At 38.0% G+C, this 19219-nt stretch overlaps 1 protein-coding gene across 2 annotated transcripts in view; it reads right to left on the reverse strand.

Moving 5' to 3' along the window:
• The window catches only part of DPP10 (dipeptidyl peptidase like 10), a 1540096-nt gene that overhangs the window by 1239186 nt on the left and 281691 nt on the right, over positions 1-19219 (reverse strand). The window contains exons 1-2 of one of the 2 annotated variants that reach the window (XM_072757584.1): positions 18954-19219; positions 18606-18860 (exon numbers count right to left, since the gene is read on the reverse strand). The exon at positions 18954-19219 is cut by the window's right edge and continues 160 nt beyond it. In XM_072757584.1, coding sequence (XP_072613685.1) covers positions 18606-18665 — 60 coding nt within the window. In that variant the 5' untranslated portion in view covers positions 18666-18860; positions 18954-19219. The remainder of the gene's footprint in view (positions 1-18605; positions 18861-18953) is intronic. The other variant, XM_072757585.1, reaches the window with a different exon arrangement.

The raw sequence follows: 19219 nt of genomic DNA on the forward strand, positions 1-19219 counted from the left end.
TAACATAAAGATTTTAAAGTGAAAATGTAATGTGGAAAGGGCAATACCTTATCCTTTTAGAATAAAACAGAGCTTATTTTGAGACCTCTTGTAATACAGAAGAGATAATTTCCTCTGCAATCCCAGACTAACTCTATTGGCTTTACTTGTATTAGGAAATGGGGGGGGGGGGGGGGGTGAGGGAAAGCCCATGTAAAACGAAAGATAACAATGTATCATTCCCCCAGGTCTCAGAATGTTATGACACCAGTCCCTCCCTGCAAGCTGACTTTACATAGATTTTGGTCTTTCTAGTGTTCTGTAAGGTTGTCTTACAGAAACTAGTGGTTCTCACCCCTGACACTGCCGTGTAGCATGTAAGAAATACCACTGAGTAATAAAAATCACTGATGTGGGCATTAACAATCTGGGTCCCTACAACAAAATCTGTCCTGACATAATAACCAGGTCAGTGGTTACATCACCCAATGGTACATGTTACATGCTGTATCGCAATACACAGTTAGCTAACATAATAAGGTCACGGCAACAGTAAGAACATGCATGTTATACAATGGCAACTGTTAAAAACCAAATGTCTTGGGGATCCCTGGGTGGCGTGGCAGTTTGGCGCCTGCCTTTGGCCCAGGGCACGATCCTGGGGACCCGGGATCGAATCCCACGTCGGGCTCCCGGTGCATGGAGCCTGCTTCTCTCTCTGCCTGTGTCTCTGCCTCTCTGTGTGTGTGTGTGTGTGACTATCATAAATAAATTTTTTTTAAAAAATTTTTTAAATAAAAAAAATTTTTTTTAAAAAAGAACCAAATGTCTTCAACAGTCATTCTGTAAATATTTATTTAGCTCTATGTTGTACTATCCTTAACATTTCTAGAATTTACCCAATTAGTAAAGGTATTAGCAATTTGGCTATACTATTTATTCTCCTCTAAGCACAAGATTAAGAATATAACAAAATATTGGTCTGAAGACAATTAGCCAATTAATATAAAATTATTTTTATGTATGGAACAGCAAATATTTGATACAACTTTTAGCCACATTAACACTTCTTTCTGAGACTTGAAACATGGAAGCACTCTTTGAGAAATCCTTGGTCCTCTGGAATTATCAGTCAAAAAAAGAGGATGGAAATTCCACTAAAAGCCTAGAAATTCACTTAACCCTGGATTTATAATAGGAGAAAAGCATATCACATTTTTAAATGTCTAATATATGGACTCTACTGGCTTACTACAGTAAGAATTTGATTCTGATCAGGGTGATTTAGTATGTTATAACTCATTTAATATCATTTTTCCTTGGTGTAGTTTTATTTTTATTAATCTATTCATTATAACCCCTGTTTTCCAGTAACACAGAAATGATTGAAATTGCCAAGATAATCTCCAATACTGCATTTATTTTTATCAACAATCTCTTTAATGTGAAATATGCATGTAGGTTGGTCCCTAGGAATAAAATAGTAATAATACTGGAGTTGGCTATTATTTACTGAGCATCCTTAAAACTACTTTACATATATCATCTTATTTAAACCCCATGACTCTAATGGAGAACATTATCATCCCACCTTATAGATGAAGAAATGAGGTTCATAAAAATTTTAAAAACTTGTCTGAGTTAATAATGCTAAAAGTGGCAACCTGGAATAAGAGCTTAGGAAGTTTGATTCAAGAGCACACATTCCAAAGCACACAATTAACAAGTATGCAATATTGCCTCCTGAAATAGATGGTTTGCCTTTGGCTGACAAAATGTACATATGTCAAAATTTTCAAGTACATCTGCTTTTAAGAAAATGATAACTAGGAAAGTCAATCTCTTTATTTAACAAAGTCAACCTCAAAATGTAAAATTTCATATCATGACAGGCAGAGAGGGGGAGATGTGAGTGGTCAAGCTGTGTTTATCCTACCCTGAGATAATTCCCATTTTATGAAAGAGTGAAGAGTTAGAAATTCCTGGATGAATATAGAATTTGAGGATTGCCAAGAAAGATGCTACCAGTATGAGAATTTAGATTCTCAGAAATGGGGTACAACTTGTCAAGGTTATGCCAGGAGAAAATTCTGGCAGGGTAACTCAGGGTACCCTGGAAGACTGATACAGGGAGACAAGAAGATGCCTCTGGAAAAAGACCAGGATGATTAAATGGCCTTTTTGGGTCCCAGTTCCTCTAACTTTCTACCTTGCACATTAGCAAACGTAATCCCCCTGCACTTTCAGCCTGCCTTACCCCTGAAAATAGATTTCCAACAGCACATAAGGAATATTGTTGAGCTTCTGTCTGGGTTAAGATTGGTGCTGTGATCTTCAAGTCTAAACGTACATAAAGAGGGGTGCCTGGGTGGCTCAGCTGGTTTAAGTGACCAGCTCTTGATTTTGGCTCAGGTCATGATCTCAGGGTTATAGGATCAAGCCCTGCATTTGGCTCCACACTGAGCATAGAGCCTGCTTAATGCGCATTAGGTGTTGTATGTAAGTGATCGATCACTGAATCCAATCCAGAAACCAATATTGCATACTATGTTAACTAAAATTTAAAAAAAAAGAATTATCTCTCTCCCTCTCCTTTTGCCCTTCCTCCTCTCTAAAAATAAATAAACAAACAGGCATAAAGAGATAATGCAGGGGGTTTACCTGTTATTATTTTAATAGGAACATTAGCCATTATCAACTTAGGATGGTGAGAGTGATGCTGCTTTGGCCAAAGTAAGAGTAGGAATGGAGTGGAAATATAGGAGAGTTAGAAGTCCTACCTATTTTGCCTCTCTCTTAATACCTAAGGCTTGGAGATCTGAAAATTACAGGATTAAAAACAGTTGTAGAGAAGAGAGATGGAGTGTTGATGTTATCACTGGGATTCAAGGATCAGTCTGGCCATGTGATTTGGTGCCAGACCCCTAGCTCTCTATCTGAATTTCTCCATCTATAAACCCTAGAGGATAATTGTTCAATATTGTCTGAGTGACTTTAAGTGGCTCAGCCATCCTCAGTGTCAGAAAGCTACAAAATAAGAATGAGTCACATATATTTCCAGTCCCAGGCTTCCTTCGCCCATAGCAATGACTACCACTTAGGCCAGTGGTTCTCAACCAGGGGCAATTCTGCTTCCTAAAGAACATGTGGCAATCCCTGGAGACCCTTTGGTCACAACTGAGGACAGTGTCCCAGACAGGTAGAGGCCTTGGATGGTGTTAAACATCCCACAATACACAGGACACGTCTCATAACAAAGAATAATCTAGTCCCATGTGTCTCTGTTGCCAAGGTTGAGAAATTCTGAGTTGGGCCAAGTGAGACCAAATGGATACAGGGAATCTTATTTATTTGTATTGACTGACAGTCTTAGTGGAAGATACAACAGATACCTTATATCTGGTATCATCTGAACTTTCAGTTTTTATTTCTTCACCCAAGATCTACTCTCCTAGATTTTACTCTTGGTCTATTCCATAGACTCATTTCAAATCCTTTCTCAGATATTCCCCCACCATGAAGCTAGTTAGGCATATGTAGTTCCACTTCTCCTGTTTCTACATTCACCCATGGCTTTTTTAGTGTGCCATCAGCAACAGAACTCACACTCTATAACCATGGTTACCAGGCACAGAGGATATGCACTATGATGTGATATTCCTCGCTACCTTTGCTTCAGTTGGTCCCAGCTTTACATGATCCCTTAGCCTATTGCACTTAAACAGTATCCTGAATGGAAGCTGCCTCCTTTGCCCTATTTTGCTGATCAGGAAAAATTCAACCCAGTACTTTAAATGTTCCAAATATTTGTCTAGATAATCACAAACACACTCTGTAGCAGCTTCCTTTTTCAAAACTGATTGCAATTTAAAGAAAATTGATTACAATTTACAAAACTACATAATATAGGGCAGCCTGGGTGGCTCAGCGGTTCAGCGCCGCCTTCAGCCCAGGGTGTGATCCTGGAGACCTGGGATCAAGTCCCACATCGGACTCCCCGTGTGGAGCCTGCTTCTCCCTCTGCCTGTGTCTTTGCCTCTCTCTCTCTCTCTCTCTCCTGTGTGTGTGTGTGTGTGTGTGTGTCCCTCCTGAATAAAAAAAAAAAACAAAAACAAAAACAAAAAACTACATAAGTATACCTCCACATACACTGCTGTTATTCTTATTCCAGCCCCCATATTTCCTTCACCATTTTGTCATATCTTATCAATAATACATATATGTGTTTCACACAATTGTAGTTGACATTCAATAAGAAGCTCTCTAAAACTGTTTTTGCAAATACTTGGACGACACACACATTTCTGTTATGGTTGCTATAAATACAACTACTCTGGCTCTAGCAAAGCCCAAATTGCCATAGATTCCTTCACCTGGGTCTCTAACATTAAGAAGTCATTAGTCCAAATGGACTTTAAAAATCACTGTTCATCCATACCTGTGTGAATTTATTCTTGTTCCTGAATATCCTGACTCTATCAGACCCTAAGCTATCTTTTGAAATTAGCTTATAGCATTATGTCCCACTCAGCATCCCTATCAGTGCACTTTGTGGACCCTATTAATAGTTTCTCTTACCTCACAGAACCCCGGGTTTCTGGTTCTGGTATTTCCAGGTGGGTTCCATCCATTAGCAGTACATGTGAAAATGTGAGACTTTGCAAAGGCAAATCTGGCAGCATGCAAGCACTGCCTGGAGAATCAAAGTGTCGGGCTGTGTCAGAAGGAAGTTCTCTTAAGGTGGGTATCTTTCCTGTGGTATATAAAAGGGACTTCAACTGTGGAGTCAACACAGGATGGGTAGGAGGCCCAGATCTTCCTCTTCCTTACTCAAACCAGTAAACCCTTAATATTTTGTGGTAGAATAAGAATTGTGGCTGCCCTACAATGTTAAAAGAGACACTGAATGCAGACAGCCTCACCAAGATCAGCTATTTAAATACTGGTTCCCACTTCTTTCCTTAGTAGGGAAGTGGTAAAAAATAAATGAATTTGTTGGTATGAGAATTTCTGGCACAGAACAGGTGCTAAGAAGATATTTTCTTCTTATATGAATTTTTCATTCTTAAAAATAATAAATTCTCCACATTTAAAATTACTTTGATCCTTTCTCAGTTAAACTCTAATGAAAGAAGTTAGCAATAAGTCAACTGCAGTTATATTTACATTTTAAAACCCAGCTCTCATACCATCTCTTTCTCTCTCTTTTCTCTCTCTCTCTCTCACACACACACACACACACACACCCCACACACGCATACACACCCCCACACACAATGGGGGAAGAAAATCTTTTGAAAAAAATCAAGAACATATCTGGCTTTCTTTCACATGCTTATATCTTCTGCCAGAATGAGAGCTATGTGACTATATACTAAATAAAAGAAAAGATTATGAAGAACATTCTGAAGCAAGAACATATTTCCCACATAGGATGGCCTTCACTCATTCATTCATTCATTCATTCAGGAAGCCCTTTTTGAGTATTCATTCCATATTAAGGACAGCATTAGACACCAAAGTCACAATGACAAAGGAGATACTGCCCTTGCCTCAAGGAGCCTGTAGTCTAGCTGTGAGTGGGGTGTGCAGTAGAAAGTGGATAGGACAAAGAAGAGGCTGGAGAATGGATAAAAAGATAAATACATATAAAGGCCAGGATGCATGGTAGTTCCAATGAATTACAAAGCAAGGAGTCTTCCTGGGCCTGCAAAGAAAGGAATAAGAAGAAGAGAAGGGAGCAAACTTCAGAGAGGAGGTGAATTCCTGTGAAGTGAATCCAAAATAATGAGCACTATCAACCAGGGAAGCAAAAGGGAGGGACATAGGGTTCTTATAGGAGAAAACAGGCTTAGAGGCTTAAAACAGCAAGGGACCTGGGCAACAGCAACTGACAGTTCCTTTGTGTGGTTGGGCACATGAAAATAGGGGCCAGGAAATCTGAGCTATCAGCTTGAATTTTGTAGCAACTTGTCTGGGGTCAAGTGTGAGTCCAACCTCTTTCAGTCTGAAAGCTTGAGAAAATTGATATACTTACCTATAAAATAACAACTCCTTTTTCTCATAAGCCTTTCTGGGAATTAGAGATATCCCATAAAAGCACCTAGAATTGTATGTATTGTATGTGTGGGCATTTAACAATGGTAATGAAGAGACAATGACAATGATGGTGATACTGTTCGTTTTCACATGGATGCTTTTACAGCATTCCACCATCTGGAATGTCCTCATCCCCAAATTCTTTGCCAAGATCATGACTGCTTGCCCATCAAACCTCAGTTCAAACTTCACTCCTTTCAACAAGTTGGAGTAAGATGCGCCTTCTCTGACCTACCAGAGCACGTTCACACACTATTTTTATCAATGACTTTGTGTTCCATGTCCTCCTCCTTTATCCCAGGCAAAGGGAGAGGAGAAAAGAGGCAACACTATATGCTTCTTAAAGATTGGCTCTGTTTCTTATGCCTTTTGGTATCTCCATCAGTGGCACATAGCACTTTTTTTGGGTATTCAATAAGTATTTGTTGAAATAACATATTGTTGGGAATAGAATTAGAAACCAGAACACAGAATGGTTCTCATAAAATAAAACCCTGAACATATCAGGATTCTGATAGGAAATCTAAGGATTACAGGCCTCCAGGGAGGAAGAATTCCTCATCCTCCTACAGCTTAGAGACTTTGAGAGCAGCCCTATCCACATAATACAAGGTAATTACCACCTCTGGCTATGAGCCTCTGCAGCACTGACATAGGAGTGACCTCACCTAGATGAGCAGAGTGCATCGGAAAAGGCCTGAGTTGAAACCAGAAAGATGCTATGAGAAGCGACAGGAAAAAAAAAGTACCCAGGAAATGGGAACATCAAGAGAAGAGACCCGCATCTGGCAAAGAGCTTCGTTTGTCTCAAAGTCAGAAAGGAGACCACACTGGTTGGAGAACAGTCATGGGGTGGAGCAGGAGGGGAGACAATGGGACAGGATATGGTCAGAGGAAAGAACAATGCTAGATAATGCAGGGTTGTCAGGGTAAGGTAAAGGCTCTGGAGCTTTTCTAAAAGCGATGTTAAGGTTTAAACCAGGTATACTAAGTGATTAGAGTAAAATTTATTGTATTTTTTAAAAAGATTTATTTATTCATGAGAGACACACACAGAGATTGAGAGAGAGAGAGAGAGAGAGAGAGAGAGGCAGAGACACAGGCAGAGGGAGAAGCAGGTTCCATGCAGGGAGCCTGACATGGGATTCAATCCCAGGTCTCTAGGATCACACCCTGGGCTGAAGGTGGCATCAAACTGCTGAGCCACCCAGGCTGCCCATGAGCCACCCAGGCTGCCCGATTGGAGTAAAATTTAAAATCACCATTTATTTGGCTGTTGAGTGGAGAATTAATCGTGATAAACATGCTGAAACCCAGGAGCCACCAAAGTTGTCGCCATAATTCAGGTGAGTGTGCAAGGAGTTTGGGTGACAGTGATGGAGGTGGACCTGAAGGTTAGACTAAAGATACATTTAGGAGGTAGAACAGGCAGGACATTCTGATGGGACCGGCTGATGACGAGAAAAAAGACACGTCTTAACAGAAACCAAACTCTGGCTTGAGTCTTTGAAAAGAAGATACTAGTATCATATAATGAATGGAGTCAAGACTGGGGTAGGCAGCCAGGATCAGAAGTCTTGATGGGAACATAGGATATTTATAGTGTCTATGAGACATTTAAGCGAGAATACTTAGTACAGAGTAGCCTCCAAGAATAGAGGGCAGGGAGAAGTCTGGGTGGGAGAGATGGTCTATTAGTATTCAGCATCCGGTAATGAAATCCATAGTATTCACCAGCACCACTCAGCCAGAAGTTACAAACTGATGTCCTGACGCCCCTAAACATATTCTTGGTGTGATTCCATATCTCCTATCATCTCCTCATAAACATCTGTCCAAGGTATTTCTTTGGGAAGGGGAGTGGGCTCTGTTCTGGTATGCCTTTAGGTCATACATGCCCTCTCCAGTTACCAAAATTTCAATTTGCATCTAACTGTAATATTTATGTTTCCTCTTAATCTTGGAGGCATTCAGTGTTTAAATGCTCCTGAGGACTTCGGAGTTCTAAGTCCCTAGAAGTACAGGGAAGAGGTCACTATGGAAGGCACTGAACAACCTTAATTATTTGATCATATGAAGAACACCACCATAATTTCCCCCCCTCATCATCCCCCAAAAGGAAAGAGCCCAAAGATATGTAAAACAAGCAAGCAAACAAACAAAAAGCCAAGCAGTGGATTTTTGTATGATAATACAAAGCAAAACTGATTGAACACGAGGCATCTGGTATCAAAGGAGAAAAGGCTACCTGAATAAGATAATATTGTGATCCTCTCTTCTGGTCCTTCTGTTCTAAAGTCATAGAAGAGGTCTTTGCTGTGAGGTGGTCAGAGACAATATTGTAGTTGAGCTTATTACATCATTGTTGAAACAATGCTCCGCCATGGCATCGCCCGTCTTTCACAGTGTGGCATATATTATATGTCCATCAAATTCTAAAATCATTCTTGCTGATCACAGTGGTACATACTTTTGGTTCCCTCTGTCCAGACCATACAACCTTCTTGATTGCTTCTAACATAACCCCCCTTTAATTTGGATAACCCCCTCCCTGCTTTCTGTACTTAACCATGTACACATGTATCTTCAAGTATATTGAATAGAAAAATTGGGGTAAGATTTAATTCCAGGCAACAAGAGTTGAGGAAAACTCTGTGTGGAACTCTTTCTTAAAATGAGACTCAAGAGGTCACCTGGGTGGCTTAGTCAGTTGCCTTCTACTCAGGTCATGAGTCCAGGGTTCTGGGATCGAGTCCCACATGGGGGTCCCCACTCAGCAGGGAGTTTGCTTCTCCCTCTGTCCCTTCCCCTTGCTTGTGCTCTGTCTCATTTTCTCTCAAATAAATAACATCTTTTAAAAAAGAAACTCAAAAAAGAAAGTTCTCTTTGTCCACAGAGCACTTTCAGTTGTCATGTCTGCAGAAATTAGACATTTCTAATTCCAATTATGGAATTAGAGCAGCCATGTAATGTCTATGACAGAAGCTAAGCTTAGAAAGACAAAGCAGAATGGTGCAAATTGCCTGTGTCCTAGGTCGTGCTATTCAGGCACTGAGTTTTTTGACCCTTAAAGTGCTATTGTCATTTTGTGAAATTATCTTTTCTGATTTCATTACCCGATTCATTTAGAATTTTCTGTTGTTTTGTGAGGGGTGTGCGTGTGTTGTTATTGTTTAAAAGAATGCACTTCACCTGCTTTCTCTTTTTAAAGTTTTTTTTTTTTTTTTTTTTTTTTTTTTTTTTTTTTTAGTAATCTGTATACCCAATGTGGTGCATGAACATATGACTACAAAAGTAAGAGTCGAACACCCTTCTGACTGAATCAGGCAGGCGCCCCTATTTTCTCTTTTTAATCCTCACCTTTCTTGTCTGCAAAATAAAAATCTGGCATAAAGTATCTCTAAGAAACATTTAAATTTTACGGTTGTAGAACTGCTGCACATCAAGTGCACTTTAATATTTTCTATCTCCTCTAAAAATGCTATAAATTACTGAGGGAGACCCCTAGGAAATAATCCTTCAAAAAACCCAAAATATCTGCATCAAAACCAATACATGGCTTATGTAATTAGGAGACTAGGAAAGGGATAACTTCCTCACCTCTGCATCTGAAATTTCCAGGCATAATTTATGCTTAAATCTAATGCCACTAAAAGAGGTCAGTCATGTGGCATTGGTATTGCTCAAAAGACCATTAATAACCAATATGCCAGAAAAATGGTTATCCAAATATTAAAGAGGAAAATTTTGGTACAGCCCAATGATTGTCATTAGTCAAAAAAGATTCTTTTGGATTAAAAATGTACCACTAAATTAAAGCCTTTAAAGACCAGTTATTATTAGCATTCATGAAAGTGGGTGGTATAAAATCAAGCTGCTGAAAAACCTTTTGTTCTTATTAAGATATACCTTCAGTAACACCTGTCTGGCTAATAATATCTGAGACAGTACTTGGATCATCCTCAAAGATGGACCAGGAACACGTTACCATTTTCACTTTCTACCTAAAGACACAAACCTTAGGAGTGCTTCCCAAGGTCACAGAACTGGGTCCCAAATTTAGATCTTGTCTTTATACTACTTGGTTTTAAGCTCTTCCCTCAGGGTACAGTCAAATTCTGAAAGATAACAGAAAGTCCAGGCCCCTACACGTATTTGCAGACTCCTTCTTCACCCCTCCAGATCGCTTGTTCTCTGTAATTAGTCATATTCAACTAATAAAGGCTTTCAGGACAGTTACATTGTCTTGTTTCTTATCTTTTGCATATGTTTGCTGTGTCTGAAATATTTTCTTCCTCTCTTTATTAATCTAACCTCTATATAGCATCTGGTTTGGGATTTGTAAATGCTCCCTCCAAACCTTATATTTATCCCTCCTAGAACCCATCACGATATATTGTAATAATATTCATTTGCATCCTGGGCTGTGCTCCCTAAAAACAAGCAACATTGCTCTATTCATATTTGAATCTTCTTTCAGTGAATGTCAAAGGACTGAAACAGTAAAAGAGTTAAGTCCAAGCTTCTTGCCATCATGCCACGCTGTGCTCACTCATTAACCAAAGTCAACGTTGCTTGACTCAATTTTATTTCCTTCAGATGATATATATATAAAGGAACAATTTTTACTGTAGCTGCCCTTCCTTGGTCAAGAATACCTGCCTTGCATAGTTTCTCTACCTTAATTCTTTTATTGACTCAAAAACAATTATTCAAGTAAAGGGTCCATCTATTATACACAATAAATACTTTTCATGCTATTTACTTTCCATTAATATAAAGTGGAGTCCATTTTTCTTAGGGCAAAATCCTGGAAATAAGAGTTGTGAGAACTGGTGTTTTTAAATCCAGCAGCAGTGATTCATCCTGGGAATTAAGGTTTCTGATGAGAGAGAGCCTCACTAAAGGGCCAAAGCCAATAGTTCCCCTACAGGGTCCCATCCATTAAAATCAGCATCAACTTGGATCTGCTATGCTAACCCAGGCACCAAAACAGAGGGGCAAAGATTGTCTCTATTTGCATAGAATTTCCTCAGCCCTAAAATAAAAGACACTCACAATGCAAAACCTATTTTTGATTTACAGAAGCCACTCTTCCTCAAGAAGATTAGCATATCTGTTGTCACAAGCCTTGAGGCCCATTTGTCATCTCTTGAAATGTTGTTTACATACTTTAAAGTAAAATGTTCAGTTCAGCTTAGGTCAAGGAGGACTAGTATGTTTCTGAACTCAAAAGTCAGACCGCATCTCTCGGGAAGACAAATGAGTTTATAGCCCTCTCCATTCTTTCACTCAAAGAGTCTTAATTGAATGCCCGCTATTCACCAGATATTGGACGAGGAACCAGAATTACCAAAAGTAAAAGACAGAGATCCTTTAAGAGTTAGCAGAGAGACTTACATGGAAACAATCATTACAGCTCGGAAAACTATTTGTCATTAAGCAGGCACTGAGAAGATTATGTGAGAACACAGGTAATTAGTTGAGACCCTGACTACTGCCTAAGGGAATTAGAGAAAAGTCTGTTTGAGATTTGAAGTAAAAATAGGAGTTTATTAAAAGGACAATTGAATGAAAGGATAGATCAAGCAAAGGAAACAATGAGTCCAGAGACAGTAGGGAGGCTATATCCATAGTATGATATAATTTCTCCTCAATTCAGTGATCCATGCAGCTACCCGAGGTATCTCCCATTCTTGTAGTTAAGCACGGGGATGGTAACTGCATTTTTTATTGAATTAATCAGTCCTTTAGATAGCATTTAAACTCAATATTCTTCTTCCCCTACCTTCCTGGTACAGATCCATGATGAGATCTTGCAGATGTTACTACAATATTAGAAGATACTTTTCAGCTCCCTGGTGACTTCAAAATGAGTTTTTATCATCATTATAGTTAATAATAATTGCAAATAAAATTCTTAGCTTTTATGTCATAAAAATTGATTCTTCCTATACAGTTCTCTATGAAAATGTCATATCCCTTAAAAATTGCTACTAGAACAAATTATAATACAAAGCACTTACATAGCATTTTTGTTTGGGGAGATAATTTAAGTTTATTGCCCTTCTGTTAGTGGGAAGAAAAGCCTGAACAGGGTTAATTGCCTTCCCCAAGGTCACGTGATCTGTTGTGGTACACAGAGAGTGAGAATTCAAATTAAGGATGACCCCCCAAAGGAAAACTTATCCAATGTGCCCTAAACCCCATTTTCAGGTAGTAGGGTAGGCTGCATGCATCGGATCATTCTTCTCGATCCTAACTGTAAAGAACAAAGAGAAGCATGAGTTCTGTGAAAAATTTCCAAGAGATAAGCCTATTCAGAAAGTAAACTTCCTCTCTTTCAAGGCTTATCATTCAGCTTAAATCTAGTTCTGCTAATGTAACACCATGCTGGGTGTGTCCAGGGAGGTCGGTTTTGAAAATGATTAATTTTGTTTCAGTTGTGGTATACTACTTCCAATTGTATCCCACCAACCTGGCTCATATCCAAGGGCTAAAGAACATTCATAAATGAAAGAATAAAGGTTACTGTGATATTCCTGCCTACCACTGTTTTGCCAAGTTTCAGAGGAAGCTGGCAAGAAGGGAGAAAATTGTCCAACATACTCTCTTCTCAGTGTGACTATCTATCTCCCTAGTTACCAAAAGGTGTTGATTACCAGATGGCCTCAAACCAAGACAGAGAGTAAAACTACAGAAAACCAAATAAAATGTCCATACATTTTTTTTTAAAGAAATTTGCTGTGAATTTAAGAGACAGAGTAAGGTTTCCAACCAGATTACCAATTAAACAAGATCTGAAAAATTTATTTCGCTCACTTTAGAGCTGATAGACATTACCAGTCACTTCATAATCAACAAATATATATTTAAAGTCTACTGTATGAAGGGCTTTGCATTAAGAAAGCCCTGTGAGGTATAAAAGAGACCTGAAGAGATCTCAGCTCCCATAGAATTCACATTATGAAATGATCCTAAGGATCTTCTGCAGTTGTTCAGACTCCATCCGTGATACTCAAACAGACAATTCTTCTTGTGTACTATAGTGGGCTATAGTACAAGTTTGTCCTATTTTTTAATTCCTTAGCTTAGGGTTTCTAAGACTTTAATGTTCATTAAATCACTCAAAGGCTTGTCGAAACACAAATCGCTGGTTCCCACTCCCAGAGTTTCTATTAGATTGGCTCTAAGTAGGGCCCAAGAATTTGCATTTCTAACAAGTTTGGGGGAGGGGGCTGATGCTCCTGGCCCAAGTACCATATATTAGAACTCTGTTTTATTTATTCCATGCTATATTTGTAAAACCATGTATTTTCAGTGAAAATTAGTGATTTGTCATCAAGAACATCTTTCCTATCTACCTGACCAAAACATGAGTTTTTAGAAAATTATTCACACCTATTTTCTAAGAAGTGAAAGAGTAATACTAAAAATGTTCTAAAACAGTTCAAATGTGCCTAAAAACGCATTCTGCTACAATACTTCTTCAAAGTGAAAGTTACCATTCAAACAATTTAAATGTCAAATAAAAAAGAAGCTTTATATTTTATTAAGAAAAAAAGTGAATAAAACAGAAAACTAGCCAATATTTATAACATTGTCGTCACTCTTCCTTTAAAAAAAAAATACATTTAATGCTTCCCTTAAAAACAGCGGGATGTATAGTCATTTGAAATAAAACTATCCTATAATCTTGTAAATTGTAAATATTTGGCATAAACACAAACTGTAAATGACTATAGATTAGTCATCAGCAGAATTTCTAACTTAGGTCCTATTCATGTTTATCACAGGCTGGGATTTTTGCCTTAAGCTTATGAGGAAGCTGTGTCAGAATAATTAAAGAGATAAAGACCATTCCTGAGAGAGAAAAAATTCTCCCACACACAATATCCTTCATTCTAATTTTTTGTAAGTCTTCTCTTTTGGCTTCAAATATCACCACTTAAAAGAATGGCCCATTCTCCTAATGCTGAAGAAAAATCTGTACCTTGCCAAATGGAACTGTAGGGTTCACTGAATACCGATGATAACTCTTTCTTTAGTGTGTCTGAGTCTGTGTTGAGATCATAATGTAATAAAGTTTCTTTTTTTTTTTTTCCATATGACTAAAGTCCTTAGGATGAAGACCAAGAAGTCTCCACAATATGTTTCTATAGTGTAGTTGTCTTAATCTTTGCTTTTAGAATTTTGTATAATAGTGAAATTGAGGGGGTATGTTTTACATACTATAATGACATAAGAGGTGGAGTTTTTTTATTATACATGCTCTGTATTTCTAATTTTTTGTGGGTATAATTATGGAATATTCTTTAAACTAAATGCAACACCATGTGAAATCAGATGTGGTGCCCTCCTTTAAACCGGGAGTGTGGAATTACCAACCACTAAAAATTGGTGCTGATACATTTCCAAGCCAGTAACACCACATCAACTCATCACATTGTCACACTCCAAAATGCTAATTGCTAAAGACAGAAATCATTTTCTAATAGCCATGTCCTCAAGCCTACAGATTTAATAAAATAAAATATACATGTGAGGAGATTTTCATTCTCTTGTTTTCATTACTCCCCAATTTTATCTCTTGTTCCATACACAACGATTTTGGATAGGGCTGTGGATTAGAGGTAGCAAGGGGAAGATGTTTGTATTTGCATAACACTTCAGTTTTACAATATAAAAGGCAGTCAAAATTGTAATGAAAAGTATTTGTTCATAGAGGTTCTACTTTGAAGACAATGAAAATCCTAAATACACCCTCAAATATGTTTTGTAAAAAGTTGTAGCTTCTCCTCCAGGAGTATATACTTCTGGGTTATTTTTTATACAGAACACAGGGAACCTGAGTGGGAAGGTAGTGATAGAATAAGCCAGGCAGGTCTTAAAAAGGAGGAAGGGAAAGAGACCGACTGAAAGGGCCACTAGACAGGAAAGGAAAGAAATATCGTATAGTGTATTTTGGAATTTCCATTATAAAATAAAATACATATGATTCCTGATCCAGGAATCACCAATCCTAAGGATTCACACACAACTTCCAACTTCAAAGAAAGGATGGACGATTTTATGACATACATGGGTGCTAGATTTCTATTAAAATATGAAAGAAGAAAAAAAGTCTCACTTTTTAAGGCAAAGTTCCAAATTTGCAATTCCATCAGTATAAAAGTAAACCAAGTTCAGAGATTTGACTGAAGATTTAATTTTCCTTCAGTTCAGCCAAGAGAAGCTAAGATAGGGAAGAAAAAGCCAAGTTTGTTGCCCAAAGTGGGGACAATTTTTCAGAAATGAAGTTTATAATAAGCCAAGATTAGATCTGTATTTAGCATTCCCAGATTGTTCCTAAAACTTTCCATTACAGATCTCGGAGTAAAAGATCCTTTTTTTAGAGTGCTGCTACCTTGACGGTAAGATTTGTAATCATTTCAAGAAAACCTTCATTGCTTTTCAAGCTCAGAAGTAGGAGAGGGCTTTAGGAGTGCATTGCATTCAACATTTCATCCAAAGTGATCTGAAAACATGCCTGACACCTTTACTTGACTTTTTCTGCTCTGATCTCTCTTACCGGTTTTGACTATAGGAACATACCTGTTCAAGTACATCAGGAGAAATGTGTCAGGGACGGGTTGAGCTGGAGAATGGCCAGAATGACAAAAACAAATCTCAAGCAACCTGAATAATGTTGACCATTTTATTCCATTATGAGTCCTCCCGACCCCTCCTTCTTCAGCTCTGCCACCAGGCTGACCACAAACAGCCTTCACTGGTAATAGTCGCTAAATTTGACTCACTGCAGATATCATCACTTTTAAACTTCAGGAAGGGAAAAGACACACAAACACACCTGTTCTTTCTCCTCCCACACATTTTGGCCTTTAAAGCTATTTTTAGCCAAAGCAATTCATTTTTGTTCCTTCCCATTGCATTCTTTTTAGCAGTAGTTAAACTGTCAAGAGAAGGAACAGCCAGCATTTACTACACTGGCGATGGGGGAAAAATTCCCTAGAGGATGATTACACCAAAGTGTGGGGGGAAAGTCCCTAGAGGTTTTAGAATTTTTTAAATGGGGCAATTTACAACTTATTAAGTATTTGGATATTTCTGGAACCCCAAAGTGGGTCACGTATCATTATCTGCAGGCCAATCAGATTCCATAAGGAAGTTTCCTTTAAAGTTTGCAAATAGTAACTTCAAGAGTGAGAGGAAATTTAACTCTAAAAAAATCATGCTTGGAAAAAAGATAGATTCCAAAAATCCCAAAAGTCTTTTAAGCTCCAATGTCTAACAGCTTTCCAAAAACCTCTCATCTTAGGGTTTCTCCTTAGGTTGTTACTGCATTTTGTTCATAGGCTAATGCATTACCTAAATATAGATAGCCATTTTTAGTATAAATTCCAAAAGCCATAAATGTTTCATAATTGAGCACATAATTTGAAGTAAGAGAGCTTTTCCACTCATCCTCTTTTACTGTTGCAAATTGGAAAATACTCAAGTAATTACTCCCTTAATAGTTCAATGCTTGCAACTTTATATACTTTATGAACATCACAAGCATCCTTTGCTCCCCAGAGCAATATGGAGGGGGGGGAGCACAAAAGAACTTAACTTGTATAATTAACCAAATCATCCATTGCTTTGATTCAAGATTCCTTCATTAAGCCATTAATATAATACATTGCTAAGTGGTGGGTTGTCCAATTTTTATGATGCCTTTCATTTCAATTCAATGGCTGCAGTTAGAATGAAAAAAAAAAAAAAAACCAGCATCTGCAAGATCAGCAAGATGATGCAAAACCCTTACACTAGAAACATTTTTTTCTGCCTCCACACAGTTTGTCTGAAGGCAGTCAATGCCAGAGCACCAATAAGGGAAGTGATTGTAAGTCCCAGAAAGTAGAATTCATTTGTCCTTACCCAATAAATAAAAGGGCAAATAAAACACTTGATTCCTATGACCTCAAACACTTAAACAGAAAGCCACTGGTCATTTTATGGTTTTCTAAACATACTCCAAGATAGACAGCCAGTTTGTAATTCTATTCCACTTTAGGCTACACCACATATTTCCCACCAGAGTTATGTATCACAATGTGGAATGTCATATATGTACCATTTAGTCATTGTTTAGTGATGTTATACTTACATAAATGACATATGTGGGAATCTGACATGCAGAGAAAAACTTATATCCTAAAGCACAGCATTTTATTTCTAAACTTGGACACAGTGCAAAAAATTCAATGCTGAGAAAGATGTTGCTTTTGCTATTAGAGATGGTGTAAATGATCTGAATTTGAGTTCTTTATGACTTCAGTTAACTTTATGTGTTTATATATGATGAAAGTCTAATTATGTATCTTTTGATACACCCTGGATACTTCACTGCTTTTAAAAATAGGTGCAGATAAATGGAGATCAGTTTACGGTCTATTTATAACTGAATGACTGACAAAGGATAGGTAAGTTCACAAGAAAAAACTTACTACTGAAGATTATATTTTTTAAATTATAGTCTATGCAGTATTTCCAAAGGCCTGAGAAATAAAACAAAAGTAATATAATCATAAAAAGCCAGTCATCTCAAATTTTAGAATCTTACATAAAAGATATGTAACTGTATATGAATTAGAGATTTCAGTAACTAAAAATGATCAATCAGGTTACCAGTTTTTGCCATAAAAGAGTTCCAGAGAAGCCCATCACTTCCCCCCAGGATGTAAAATATCCACACAGATAAACGGCAAGATAAATAAATTCTCCATTGGAAATCTGGTTATTTGTAAGTTTCCATGTAGTAAGAACATCAAAATAAGAACAAAGAGGATAGTATAAACATTGCTTAAAACTAAAATGGAACAGTCAGATTTCAAGCTTGGTCCTTTTAACCATATCAGACAAGTCTCAAATTTAAAACAAGCACTTGTATTGAAGAGCACCCTCAATCACCTTTCTGATTTTGAGTTACGTGATGACATACATAAGAGTATACGTTTGTTTACTCCTTCTATAGACTTTTATACTCCCTCACTATAGCCGCTTTAGGATAACCAACAGTTAAACACTCACAGTGATGAATATGCTTTTCTTTGGAAAGGATATCAAGTCCCAAATCCATATGAAACTGAAATGCTGTTATCAAATCTGTATTCAATTTAATATTATCTGTTTCCAACGGTTTGCAAATTCTTCACTGGTTTAGTCAAGAAAACTGACATGGAATAAAAACTCTAGAAGCTCAAAGCTCACTAAACTTTCTTCTTGAAATATGCCACTGACAGATTCTCAGTCAAAAAAGTGAAAGTCATCAAGGTAAAAAATTGTTAACTGAAAACTACTCTCTCCAGTCTATACACACATGCAAGCAGAACCAAACTCTTTACTCAGGTCCAACCTCTAATTCAAACTCAAAGCAACTAGGTATCTTTACTGTCAGTCTCCTGCCACACCAACATCCGTGTGTTCGGCAGATGAATGAAGATACATGTGCAGAGACAGAAGGAAGAAGGAAACCTGGGTCCTACCTTGACTGTTTTGGAGGGTTGACACTTAATGTGATGGGACACGCTGGCTGTTTGGTTCATGTTTCAGGACCCTGGACAGCGCACGAACCCAGGTGGAGTTCCAGGAGGGACTGGAGATCAAGTCTCTTTTGGACTTGAGCAGGAGCTGCTGCTGTTGCTGTTGCTACTGCTGTTGCTTCTGCTTCTGCTGCCGCTGCTGCTTTCTCACTCCGAAGGCTGAAACGCTGTCAGATTGGAGGGATCTGTATCTCAGCCCTAAATAAAGCATTCATTTGGTTCATCAGTCTCAAAGCTCTTGACAATATGGAATAGAAAGCTACAGACTGTTTCAATTCACTTGTACTGTACCTTTTCAGTACCGAGATGTGACAGCTTCACAGTACAGCCAATGATCTTGGCTCTCATTCTCCTTTCAAAGGGACGAATACCAGAAAACATACAGAGATCAATTGCAGTACCACAGTTTAAAGGGACACTCTCAACCCCCCCGCTTCTAACCAGTTTACACTTTTTTTTTTTTTCAATGCAAAAGAAATCTTTCTCTCTCTCCCTCTCTGCTGGATTTTTATTTGCCATAATCCATTCTCATTCTGATACTAAATTTTGTTTCTTCT

The sequence above is a fragment of the Vulpes vulpes genome, chromosome 5, assembly GCF_048418805.1.
Source record: "Vulpes vulpes isolate BD-2025 chromosome 5, VulVul3, whole genome shotgun sequence".
NCBI classification, from domain to species: Eukaryota; Metazoa; Chordata; class Mammalia; order Carnivora; family Canidae; genus Vulpes; species Vulpes vulpes.